The sequence below is a fragment of the Prunus persica genome, chromosome G6 (assembly GCF_000346465.2).
Source record: "Prunus persica cultivar Lovell chromosome G6, Prunus_persica_NCBIv2, whole genome shotgun sequence".
Lineage (NCBI taxonomy): Eukaryota > Viridiplantae > Streptophyta > Magnoliopsida > Rosales > Rosaceae > Prunus > Prunus persica.
In genome coordinates, this window is record NC_034014.1 from 17,312,935 (window position 1) to 17,326,202 (window position 13,268).

Here is a 13,268-nt window from a genome sequence, read left to right on the forward strand (position 1 = left end):
TATTCTGCAGCGTGTGTGGTACTCTTTTCTCTTCTGAAGTTTTATCCTTTCGAGTTTTCTTCAGAAATCAGAGATCCCTCTTTCATTCAATGTCATATCCAGTCCATTGTTTGGTGCAAAAGTGTACTGCACTAGACTTAAAATCCCACCCGATTCAATCCAGCACTTATAAGCTAATTCTAACCAGTCCAGGCCAGCCTACCAAACGAGGCCTAAAGTAATATGTTGTTGGAGGGAAGGGCAAATGTGGATTAGGTCAATTAACATGGGGTTGGATGGAAGCGCGAATGTAGATTTGGTCAATTGACTAGGGCAGTGAGCCCGTCAAGTTCGAATCTCCTCCTTATAAATTAGATTAGAGTGGTTATCGCTTGTAGTAAATAAATAAAAAAAGGTCGGAAGAGAGGTTCAAATAGAAGCACCCCAGAAATACAGTGTGCTTAGAAAATTAAATCTCAGCCCTTCATTACATCGAACGGCCTGTATTCCCACTCTGTAAATTCGCACTCCGCATAAGAGACTTGCTGTTATTTTTTTCCCTCCCTCACCCGCTTCTACCAGAAGACAACAACTACGACTCTGCTCATTCGTACTCAACTCTCCCTATCTCTTCTTCCTTTCAGCAATGTTTATGCAATAATAATTTGGGTAGAAAAAAAAAGAGAGCTTTGTTTCTTTTGAAAATATGAAACTGTTTTTCTTGAATTTTTAATTTTGGTGTGCAATATTGTTCGCAATTTGAGTAATTGTGTGATTGATTGGTTGGTTTGGGCAAGGTAATGGGTCCTCTGACGCTAGCAGTGGATTCAAAAAGCTGTTCAGGAACTTCATCAGGTAAACAATTTTCTCAATTTCTGCTTATATAAGAACAATATATACAAATATATCTTAAATTTGGTGTTTATTGATGTTTTTATAGCATAATATATCACTCTTACCATCAGTATTTGTGAAGCAACACGTTATTCAACAATACATAGCTTGAAATAAATTGTGGTGTTTCTACAAAGACCCCAATTTGCACTTGTATTTACGGTTGATGTTACCCATTTCTGGGTGTGATATCTTCTTGACATTGTTGAATGTTTAAGCTTTTCTACTCACTACGTGTGAAATAAATTACTTAGAGGTTTATTTTGTAAGTCTGAAACGTTCAAAGCCCTCTAATATTGGATTTGTAAAGTCCCTTTTTTTCAGTAGGAAGTAGCCTTTTTTTTTTTTTTTTCTCTGCAATTATAATTAGGAACTCCTATAAAACAGTTTCTGTAATCTCTTTACAAGTCAACATGGATTTACCATCACATTTCATAAATCATTTTTCTCAATTGTGTATAAGTTCTCCAGAAGTTTAGACAATAATCTACCTAGGCTCTTTGTCTTGATGATGTAGAATTTTATTTATGTTGCCTTGGAATTTTATATTTGTATGTTATTGCTTTTTAATTTAAAAAAAAAATAAAGGATATGGTTTTGCAGATGAATATTGCAAGAAAACGCAGTATGCTCCTATAGGAACACGGAAGTCTTTTGCATCAGTCAGTTTGCATGAAGATAAGCCATTTGATTTCTTACGCACTTTATTTGGTACGTTTAGTAGTTACAATTGAAGATATTGTTGATTAGTGTGGAAGTTACTTGTTTATTAAATTCTAGGCTGCAGTTCATTAAGCATCATAATTAAGTCCAGTTCTTTGAGTTGATGAATGCATTGAGGGACTGCTAATCTTTGAAGATTTAATGTAGAGTAAAGATAAGTTTTGAAAGTAGGTTACTCTCTCTCTCTCTCTCTCTCTCTCTCTCTCTCTCTCTCTCTCTCTCTCTCTCTCTCTCTCGAATCATCATTGGATGTGCAATACTCCCTATCATGTATATTTTACTTACAAAAATGTGGAGTAGAGCTTGTAGGCTTTGTTACAAGCTTTTGGTTAGATGGAGGCAGGGGCGAGAGCAATATCATCTATCTCTTGGATTATGTTAGGCCCAGGATCATTAAATACTGCATTCCTGCTTTAACTAATATGGATGGATTTTGCAGAGGGTGTTATAGCAGGAGGTACAGCTGGTGTTGTTGTTGAAACAGCTCTATACCCCATTGATACTATAAAGACAAGACTGCAGGCAGGTTAACTATGCAAATGCATTCTAGTTTATTCATGTGTTTAAAATTTGATGGGTTTGCACCTCTGGTTCTCTGGCCTGTTGATTATGGTTAATCTTTTTATTTGATAGATACAGCTACAATAGCTCAGGAAATCATTTACTAGATTTCTTGTTAGTTTATTCTGGTATCCAGTTTTTGGGTCTTGAGCACTCAGTTGTTTTATTTATTTATCCTTGTTCGCATTTGTTTAGTATCTGCATGTTGCAGAAGTTGTCTGTCTAGAAGCCCATGAAGGGTGCATCCTGTACTAGCTTCTTTGTATACTTTTCATCTTTCTTTTGTCGATCAAGTTATTTATGAATACTGTTGAACTTTGGGACAGGCTGCTCGTGGGGGAGGGAAAATAGTCTTGAAGGGCCTTTATTCTGGGTTAGCTGGAAATCTTGCTGGTGTCTTACCGTAAGTACCCTCTGGATATGGGATTAAGTGATTTAACATCAATTGGAATCATGCATGTTTATTGTAATGGCTCCATTTGTATGCCATGAGCATGGGTAGTGGAGAGCAATTAATGTTTCAGATAATTTTATCAGTTTAAGATTGTTTGGGACTTTCATGAACACATATCTCCTGGTCTAGGTATTGTCAATATATGGGGCTATAATCATTTGTTGTCATATTTTTCTGGATTAAGTTCAGTTCCAAATTTTGGCTTACCATGCCAATTTACACAAGCTATTGCAGCATGCTTTCAATAACACAATTTTTTTTTTCTTTTCCTTTCATTTTTCATGCACTTATTTTAGTTAATTCTATTTAGTATTAATGTTGTGGGTTTTGAAACAAATAAACTTTATGGATTGGGAAATCTAAATTAGACTGATAAAGATCTTTTTCTAAATTAGTTCCTTCTATATATGCGGATGTTTGCATTTTAAGATATGTGCGATCATCCTCTCTGGCTCTACCCTCCAATCCAAAATTTCAGCTGCTGGGATTCTACTTTTATTTGGCTATAGTTATATAAGCTCATCATGTATTCTGGATCACCCTTTAAGTTATTTGTTTGAATATGTTTGAGCAATGTAATTTGTGATTGATAATTATTTACTTGTGTACAGGGCTTCTGCAATTTTTGTTGGAGTCTATGAACCTACGAAGCAGAAATTGTTGAAGATGTTTCCTGAAAATCTAAGTGCTTTAGCTCATTTTGTAAGAGAACTGTCCGTCCCTTTTGTTTTGATGCATGCCTTCTATCAATAGTCTAGTATACTTTACATTACATGGTGTGCTTGTGATCTACATATTCTATGGAATCAGCTATCAAAATATTTATTTAGAATATATCTTTTCCTTGATGATATGGTCCAATAATCCTTTGTACCTATTTGGTTGGTTGATCGAAATCCCTTTTTATTTTTATTTTTTTTTATAACTTTATGTAGACAGCAGGGGCTTTTGGAGGCGTTGCTGCTTCACTCGTTCGTGTTCCGACAGAGGTAGAGTAATTTACTTGTGCACTTCCATGTTTAATATTTGCTTTAGTTGACCATATTTCTCTTCAATATTTCTCAGGTTGTTAAGCAAAGGATGCAAACTGGGCAGTTTACATCGGCCTCTGATGCTGTCCGCCTTATTGCTTCTAAAGAGGGTTTCAAAGGATTCTATGCGGTGTGTATTCCCACCCAGGGACAAATCAAATCTCCATTTTCTAGAAAATGGATTTGAAGTTCCTTAACTTGGTCTTTAGTCAAAGGGTTGAATTAAATGGCTTCCTTTATGAGAGGGTTTCTGTTGCTGTTTTGTTGTCTGTTTCTGTTAGTATTATAGATGCGACATTTATATGCAACCTCGATTCATTTTAGTGTGACCTTGTTTGCATTCTTTAGGTGGCTTAATTCAGATGGACGTCTTGTCCATCTCGTTTTTGTACTTTGTATTCTCTCTTTCTGTAATGTCTTCAATTTCCTATTAGGAAATGCAACCTCGATGACAATTTTTATTGCACTTCTAAAGTTAGTTTCAATTTATTAACTTTCACCATCATTTTTGATATAGTAGGGATACGGATCGTTCTTATTGAGAGATTTGCCATTTGATGCAATTCAATTTTGCCTATACGAGCAGCTTCGGCTAGGTTACAAAGCGGCGGTAAGATTCTCACCATCTCTCATATTGTGCTTGCAGACTAGAGTGAGCAATTGATGGAATTAATGAATGCTTAACGTTTTCCATTTAATGCCTTGACTTCATAAGATGATGGTGATGTTTCAAATTTCAATAGTGAGGATTTGTGTAACCATGTTCACCATATTGAATATTGACACTATCAATTAACGAACAATAAATATATTATAACTAGAAATCTGTACCCCATTGAACTACTACAGCTCTCCAATTATGCATAAATAGAGAAAAGTGGAATGCCCTTAAACTCAGAAGACCAAAATCTGATTCTATCACACAAAGGCTCGACTGCCTCCCTTTTACAGCGGTAAAGAATGCTTCTTTTTCTTTCCATATACAGGACCCAAAATCTGATTCTTTTTCTTTCTTAAGGCATAACGCACCAATGGGGAGAAGGATAATTGTTAGGTCGTTCTTCTTCTCTGAGCCAGATCCTAAGTATTAGCCCTACCATGAGCAATAATCCATGATTATGAGGCAGTCGTTCTTTGACATATGTGTGCAACGTGTATGTAATATGTATGTGCGTGTCACTGTCTGTATATGTGTATGAATGTTTTATGTCTGTATTTTCAATTTCTTTGTTTTGTTATCTGTTATCAGTTTTTTATCTGTTTTCTTTTTGTCAGGCAAAAAGAGAGCTCAATGATCCTGAGAATGCTATAATTGGAGCTTTTGCTGGTATACAGCTTTTGACTCTTCAGTTTTCATTCAGCTGCATATGATCCCAAATATGGTTAATTTGTCTCCTCACTTTCAGTTTTCATTTTGACATACTATGAATTCTTTTATGTTCATTATTTTTTTTGCTTTTGGGGATGAGCAGCCTTGACTTTCATGGAAGAATGTTGTTCTTTCTCTGTTATCATGAACAGAAACAACCTCATTCTGTGTAATTTTGGGACACCTGTAGATGGCACCTCATTCTCCCTTGGTTTTTACAAATTAAACTCGTCATACTCTCTGTTGGTCATATGAAATCTCATACATTGATTGTCACACTCTTGTAGGGGCACTAACTGGAGCTGCAACCACTCCTCTTGATGTGATTAAAACCAGGCTAATGGTTCAGGTAACAGCAATCCGCTATCCTGCTTCCTGTTATTCTTCTCCTCTTGATGTTTGTACGAATGTGTTCCCCATCGCGAGCCTGAAAATTTTGTCAGGCATACATTTGAGGGGCTTTAATTATAAAAAAAGAAACTCATACCATATTATGTACCATGTGTACGTTTGCAGCGTAGTTTAACAGTTATGTGGTTTATTTGCTTGCTTGTTCTAAGGGATCTGCAAACCAGTACAAAGGAATCATTGATTGTGTTCAAACTATTGTCAGGGAAGAAGGACCTCCTGCTCTTTTGAAGGTAAGTATTGAGAAGCATTGGTCATGATATGATCATATTAGTTGGTTATTGACTTATGCTGTTTATTTTTGTGTTTACCTCAGGGCATTGGGCCAAGAGTTCTGTGGATAGGCATAGGTGGATCGATTTTTTTTGGTGTCCTTGAGCGTACAAAGCGGTTTCTTTCTCAGAGGCGACCAACACTTCCTGAAGACTCAAAGCAGGATTAAATTAGCATTTAGATAAACTAAGAGGCTTATTTATCGGCACTTGAACAGTTTTTTTTTTTCTCTACTTTGTTTAAAATGTAAAATTTTTATGATAAACAAATTAAGCTTCATGTTTTTGTGTTTTGTTTTGTTTTTTGCATTAAGCTTCATGTTCGTAGTTTGAAATGTTGGTGCTACTAGCTCAAAATGGGCGTCAGTTGCAGTCGATTCGAAAATGTTAATATTTAGCAATTCCGCATTTAATCCATTTTAGATTGGGGACTTTACAGTCCAATCCAATTAACATTGGAAAACGGGATAGGGATGAAGTAAAAAAGTGTTTCGGTTTTATGATGTACTAACTATAATTCCATAATGTGACCTCAATTATTATAGTATATTCTAGGGGTGGGCGCGGTCCGGTTCGGTCCGGTTCTCACTTCAAACCGGAACCGAAACCGGTACTATTTAATCGGTCCGGTTCGGTCCGGTTTAAGCAAAAAAAATTTCAAAAACCGGCCGGTCCGGTTCTAACCGGTTCCGGTCCGGTTCTGACCGGTTCCGGTTTTGAACCGGATTATTAATTTTTTATTTTTTTTTATTTTTTTTAAAAAAAAAAAAAAATTTAAATTTTTTTAATAAAAAATTTATAATAAATAACTTATTTTTTTAGCTTAAAAATGAACAAATAATCCAATTCATACATTTAGAAAATTTTTGAAGTTGAACTTGGAAAATTAGTGATTATAAAAGTTAAAATATGGCATTAGATTTTAAAATTTTGTAAAAATATAAATATAAAATATATGACCGGTCCGGTTCGGTCCGGTCCGGTGCGGAGAGATGTAAAACCGGAACCGGAACCGGTTGGAACCGGTTCGGTCCGGTTCCGGTCCGGTTTGTTGACTTTTTTGGTCAACCGGTTTTTTTTCCGGTTTTTTTCCACCGGTTCGGTTCGGTTTTCCGGTTTTCCGGTCCCGATGCCCACCCCTAGTATATTCAAGGGTTTTTTTTTTTTTTAATCACAAATGGTCCTGCAAGATTATCACATTTCATCCATAAACTTTTTATTGTGACATTATTGTGCCTTAAGGTTACTCTTTAGGGAGCTTTAGTGATATACCCAAAATAGAGACTGAAATTATAAAAAAACCCTACATCAAATACACTTCAGAAACATACCCAAAAACCATTTAATACATACAAAATGAGTGTTGAATTTCCTATAAATTATATGACTGCCACTAACTTAAAAAAAGCCCAATACAAAAAAACCCAAAACAAGCCCAGCCCAGATTTTTTTTTTTTTTTTAAAAAAAAAACGAAAATCAAGGGCATGCCCCTACGACCCTTCCTTCTCCATCGAACCTCTGAAACCATGTCATAGAAGTACATTGTTAATACCATATCATAGAAGTGCATTGTTAATACCATTTCATACAAAAACATTGTTAATACCATTTCATACCCAGAAAAAAAATATTTTTAATACCATTTCTTACAAAAAGACATTGTTAATACCATTTCATAAAAATAGAACATTGTTAATACCATTTCATACACTAAACCATTGTTAATACCATTTCATATAAAAAAAAACCACCAGGACATCCGACATTCGTTGCCGAAACCACCTCCAATTGTCTACAGTTTCACCAGACACAATTGCAAAGGCGAAAGGAAATACCTCTACAAGAAAAGAAAAAAAAACATTGTTAATACCATGTCTTAGAACTATCTTCCTAGTAAAAATCATAGCAAATCATAAACTTCAAGTGCACAATTATATATAGAGCAAAATATAGAGCATGCTTTGTTACTGAAAATATGTTAATACTATGTCATAGAAGTACACTGTTAATACTATGTCATAGAAATCAACTCAGTTGCAAGGTATGAACAATTGTTATACAGTTCATATCACTTATTGGAAGTTAACAACTACATCATTTCATTTGCATAATCGGTACGATAAAAGTGTACAACTCCATACCACTCAAAATCAATTAATCATTTCATTTGCATAATTAATTGATCCTTCATCACTGCACATACCATAAACATTGAATCGGAGCGACTCCCACACATACTGCTCATCATCATTGTGCTTGGTGGTAACAATGACCTTATTTACAATAAGATATGCACCAGCAGCCAAGGCTTCCATAAATTCCTTGGTGCCAGACCTTGCAATGGTACCAAGGTTGTTCACCAAATTTGACAATACGAAATAACAACAAAATAATTAAGCATAATAGAATAATTGGAAGAACATAGATAACAATCATAAGCCCAAAGCGCATAACTGATAAGGTGAAATAGCACATAGAATTTGAATAGTCTGCTATTTCACTACAAACTACAGGGATAATATGAAACCATTCACTCCCTGCGTTAAATTTCAATATAAAGTTATTGTAATGTTAAGTGGTTACATATATTGTAATGTTAACTCGTTACACAATGAAGTAAATAAAATATCTCCTTTTTCAGGACCTCCATGGACCTACCAATCTCTGTGAGTTTGCACACAGAGAGATAGATAAATGTTTAAATGACAATAATTATACTAAAGTTGTTGCTTTAAAGGTCATTTTTATGTGGTCAATGGATAAATATGTAGATATTAATATGGGGCACCAGAATACATAGTAGCATGGCAAAGCTAGTAGTGTGATATATTATTGAAACTTTATTCAAGAAATCTCGGAGAATTCTTTTTCAATTTTTAACTGATCCAACAAAAGTTTCTAGAGAGACAGAGAGAGTGTTTCAATTTGTATAAAAGATCAGTCCCACACATACACACGTACGCACACCAACCCAACTCTCTGTCTCTCTGTCTCTCTCTCTCTCTCTCTCAATAACAACCAAATAAATAAATATACAGAAAAAGAAGAGAAGAAGAAGAAGAAGTTTGGTTTGGTGCAAGTCCCCCTGTGCTATATAGGAATATTTAAAATAAGTTGTTGCAGGCAGAATCTATTCAATATAAAGTTTTCTACCAATACATATTCTTAGTCTGAATCACCCTAGGAGAGCAATCTCTTCTTTCTCTCATGAAAAAGGCAAGGCAAAAGAGAAACAAAAAGCATAATCAAAATGGGGGAAATGACAATATTTTTTTAATAAATATTGAGCAATATAAGACAATCATCAACCAGGATGCATATTCGTTAGAAATTAGGAAGGTAAAGTGCATGAAATTCAATAGTTAATACTAGCACCATATACGACTTCAGCTTCAGCTAATGTGACAAAATCAATCATCATTAATAAAGTAAGGAGCAAGAGCAAAACAAGGCAAGGCAATAGCATCTCAATTATGACTAGGAACTAGAAAGGAAGGAGGACTACTGACTAACGATTGAGACAAAAGAGCTGCTGAGCTGAGCAATGATATCGGATTCATGGCAAACTAGACTCTGGAGCAGTTAGTGAAGTGAATGCCCGTAGCCATATCCTCCGCCGCCACTAACAGGACCCGCCCTGGAATTTCCCGAAGACCGAAGCAGACCCCGTCTTTGATCCGACATCATCCCGATGTCGGGCCCACCTACTAAGAAATCGAGACTTTCTATCAAAAATTTGGCAGAGTCTCCCCTGTAATTTAAGCAATCCCAACAAAATTTACTCAACCCGCAACATACACAAAATAATAATCCCAACCAGCAGCATGCTTTCATACATCTACAAGTCATACTAGAGTGGCCTCCGGCCTCACAAGTAAAATCTACCATGGCAATACAGAGCATCTACTGAATTTAGATTACAAGAACAGTTGAGTAGAAGAAATTACACAGTTCCTAACTAGAAAGATGCACAGATTGAGCTTCGTACACCACTCGCACGCTTCCTGGAGCGACTACTGGCTGGGGGGCGCAAAACAGAAAACATGTGAGTGGACAAAAATCAGATTTGTAGTTAAAAACAACATAGTAACCCCACCATGTAGCAATAATGCTCAAGTCATGCAGGTTCACAATTCAATAATTAATTACTCAAAACATGTTTCATTAAAACTCTTCTAAAACATCAGTTATCTCTTTCAAAAAGAATCCCATTCTCTCAATCTTACAACTCCTGTCAAACTACTAAACAAACTCTAATTCCTTACACACTCAACTATACATATACATATAAATATACCTATATATATAAATAGAACTATAAATAGCTATACGATATACTCATCACACCACCTAGGTACCGGGGAAAACAATCCAACTGGGGGATCGTTTGACTAGTCCGCAGGATTTTCAGGTGCTATCCTGCTTCTAGGGATGAGCGGTCCAACCGGGGGACGAAACTCCAAAGCTCCCACACCGAAACATCCAACGCCATGTGTAGCTCCCAAACTATGTCCTACGCGCGCAGACTGGGTCATCACACACCGGAATATCCAACGCCATGGTGATGACCCTAAACATTATACAGAGTCTTTCCATACGCCGGAACATCCAACGCCGCATATGAAAAGTGTCTCACACGCCGAAACATCCAACGCCGCGAGTGAGACTAGTAACTAGGGAAGGTACTTACATAGTGTAATCACACAACTTCTCTCCAAAATCACATTCTTCCACATCACCCTCTAACAACTCAAGTATCTCGTCTATAGAGATTATATAAATATACTTTCCCACACTCCATATAGAATGCACTCTCAAAAACCCAAAATGCCAAACTCACAATATATTGCCAAGTGCTATACGACCGTCAAACTCAACTCATGAACATAATATATATATATATATATCCATAAGCCATTAAAACATTATGCAAAAACTTTCATCAATTAAAACCATATATATGATTGAAAACAAAGTCCACTCACAAGTATTCCCTCGCTGCCTGACCACGTGAAGGTCCTGCTTGCTGCGTACGTGCAGTCGAAACACCTATTTCGAGATACGAACTGTTAATTAATATAAAAATCACGTCTAAGCGGAAATTACAAATTAAATGCTTAACTCCCCAAATTTCCCATACGTGCACGTTGATGAAGGCATCCTAAGGTCCGATTACATGTTTAAGAAGCGTTCACGATTTTTACGGTTATCGCTAACCCGCAACTTTGCACTATTGAATCGGAACATCTGGGGCTCCGATTTAGAATTCGTGAAGTCCCATACGGTCCTAGGAATACCTAGAACAACATATTTTAATTCGGGAAAGATCTAACGGTCGGAACCTATCGAACCCGGATAACGCACAATATGCGAAAATCCGTTCGATAGTCAAACGACATCCGAATCGAGATCCGCAAATTCCTATGCGCTCGTGACAAACTAAGGATCTCATCGGGTTAATTTACATCCTCACCAGCCTCGCCCACGCGCCGCCACAAGCGCCGGCAGCGCGTGGGTGTGTAAAGTAATTCCGGCGACGGAAAAACTCCACACCCGAGCTCACCCTTCCTACCCTAGCTCCTACTCGAGGTCAGGATCACTTCATTCAACTACGAGAAGGCCCAATTCGGGCGTCAACTGGCCGGAATTTCATTTTGAAATTCGGCCAAAACCTAGATTTTTAAAATCAATTTCTTAGACAACAAATCGGTCCAAACCTACACAACCAACAGCTAGAACTTGAAAAATGGATGAGAAACCATACCTCATTCACCGGGTTTGGGTGGCGGAGGCGGCGGGGCGACGGCGGGAAGGCTCCGGTTCAAAATCGTCGAGCTCGCGGCCGGATTTCGTGGTTTCCGACGGGGAAAACAGGCGGGTCTTGATAGGGGCGACGAGGCGAGTCGATCGGGACCGGTCTCGGGACCTGCCGTGGCCGGAGCTGAGAGAACCGAGGAGAGAGAGAGTTGACGTCGGGGAGAGAGAGGGACTGAGGAAAGAGAGAGTGTCGCGCGTGTGAGGAGAGAGAGAACTGAGGAAAAATCTGATTTTTACCAAACTTTTTTGAAATATTTACAACTTTGCCACTGACAATGTTTTGCCCGTAACTTTTTCGTTACAACTCCGATTCAAGCCTACCGCGTGTCTACGAATTCGTCTCAGTACCACCTATTCAGAAATACCATCCACGGTCCCAAAATCCTTCCGAAGAAGAAAGTGACCAATTTACCCCTACCCCAAGGGTAAATTCGTAATTTTATTTAAATCGATTAAAAATAAACATTTAATTTGGAGTCGGGGTGTTACAGCCACCTCCACAGCTGTAACCTCCTTTACCACCACTGCCGCTTCCACAAGACTGGGCCTCGTTGACGGTGATGTTATGGCCGTCGAGGTTTTGGTCGTTCATGCCTTCGATCGCGTCCCTAATGACCTCCTCGTTGTTGAAGGTGACGAAGTCGAAGTCGAAGCTCCTGGACCTCCCGGTCATTGATGATCTGGAAACACAAAAAGAAACCAAATCAAATTAGATCCGTCCATCAAAACAAAAACGCGGGAGTATAATCAAACAAATACACAATAATAAACAAAAATAGAAAGGAATCGATCAATCTTCAATCTTTGGGAGAGAAAGATCAAGTAACATAGAGAAACAGAAGATCAAGAAGCAGCGAGAGAACATGCATCAAAAGGCTCTTCAATTCGATGATCTCACCGAACGGATAAAAGGCCCTCTCCAGCACATCATTGTCGGTAGCCCAGGCGAGCCCTCCGACGAAGCTTAGAATGGTGAGGTTGAACAAAAACTGAGGTGGAAGAACAAAAACTGAAAATTGGGGTTGAAGATGAAGATGAGAGACTAGAGGTCGTGAACTGGGTTCTGATCTGGTGTTGATTAGAATTCCAATTTTATGTTAAAAGGGTAATAAAGGTATTTCATCTTAATAATAAAATTAAAAAATATACAGCTGTCGATTTTTGAGTTTATTTTGGGTGTGTTTATATACATTAAATAGTATAGGGTATTTTTATAGTTTTATGTCTAGGAATGGGTATTTAACTAATTTTCTATACTCTTTATACATCAGTTTTGTCCCTACCATCAACTTCCGTTAAATTGATGGCGTGACACGTATGGAGCCCACACATCTAATGATATGGAGCCGCATGACAATAAAAATATATAAAGTTACGCATATAATATCCATAAAAACTTTAAAATAAAAATATATTATATTTTTTATTTAAAGTTACGTAGCTCTATACGATTGGATGTGTGAGCTCCACATACGTGCAACATCATCAATTTAACAGAGACTGACAACAAGAACCAAATTGATGTACAAAGAGTAACCTTAAGGACCAAAGATGTCAAACCAAAAAAGAAAGCTCAAGGACGAAAGGTGATGATTTCACGAACCTTAAGACCATTTATGATTATAAAAAAAAATCTTTGTTCAATTTCAAATTCCTATACGGATGGGATGGCATTTGAAACACCCCTGACAGAAAAAAGAACTGAGAAATTCTTTTTTAACAGAAGCTAGTGCTTTGCATAACAAAACAATAACCATAT

At 37.2% G+C, this 13,268-nt stretch overlaps 1 protein-coding gene across 4 annotated transcripts; it reads left to right on the forward strand.

Moving 5' to 3' along the window:
• LOC18773890 (S-adenosylmethionine carrier 1, chloroplastic/mitochondrial) lies at window positions 492-6,104 on the forward strand. Of its 4 annotated transcripts, none has more exons than XM_020565045.1 (13): window positions 492-589; window positions 777-834; window positions 1,462-1,584; window positions 2,036-2,118; window positions 2,484-2,560; window positions 3,223-3,313; window positions 3,547-3,600; window positions 3,677-3,772; window positions 4,163-4,252; window positions 4,918-4,969; window positions 5,299-5,360; window positions 5,572-5,652; window positions 5,736-6,104. In XM_020565045.1, the coding sequence occupies exons 2-13, from the start codon at window positions 780-782 to the stop codon at window positions 5,859-5,861; spliced, it is 990 nt and encodes a 329-aa protein (XP_020420634.1). In that variant the 5' UTR covers window positions 492-589; window positions 777-779; the 3' UTR covers window positions 5,862-6,104. The 4 variants fall into 4 exon arrangements, with proteins under 4 accessions (XP_020420634.1, XP_007205556.1, XP_020420635.1 ...); XM_007205494.2 differs by having other exon boundaries at window positions 1,477-1,584; XM_020565046.1 differs by having other exon boundaries at window positions 570-648.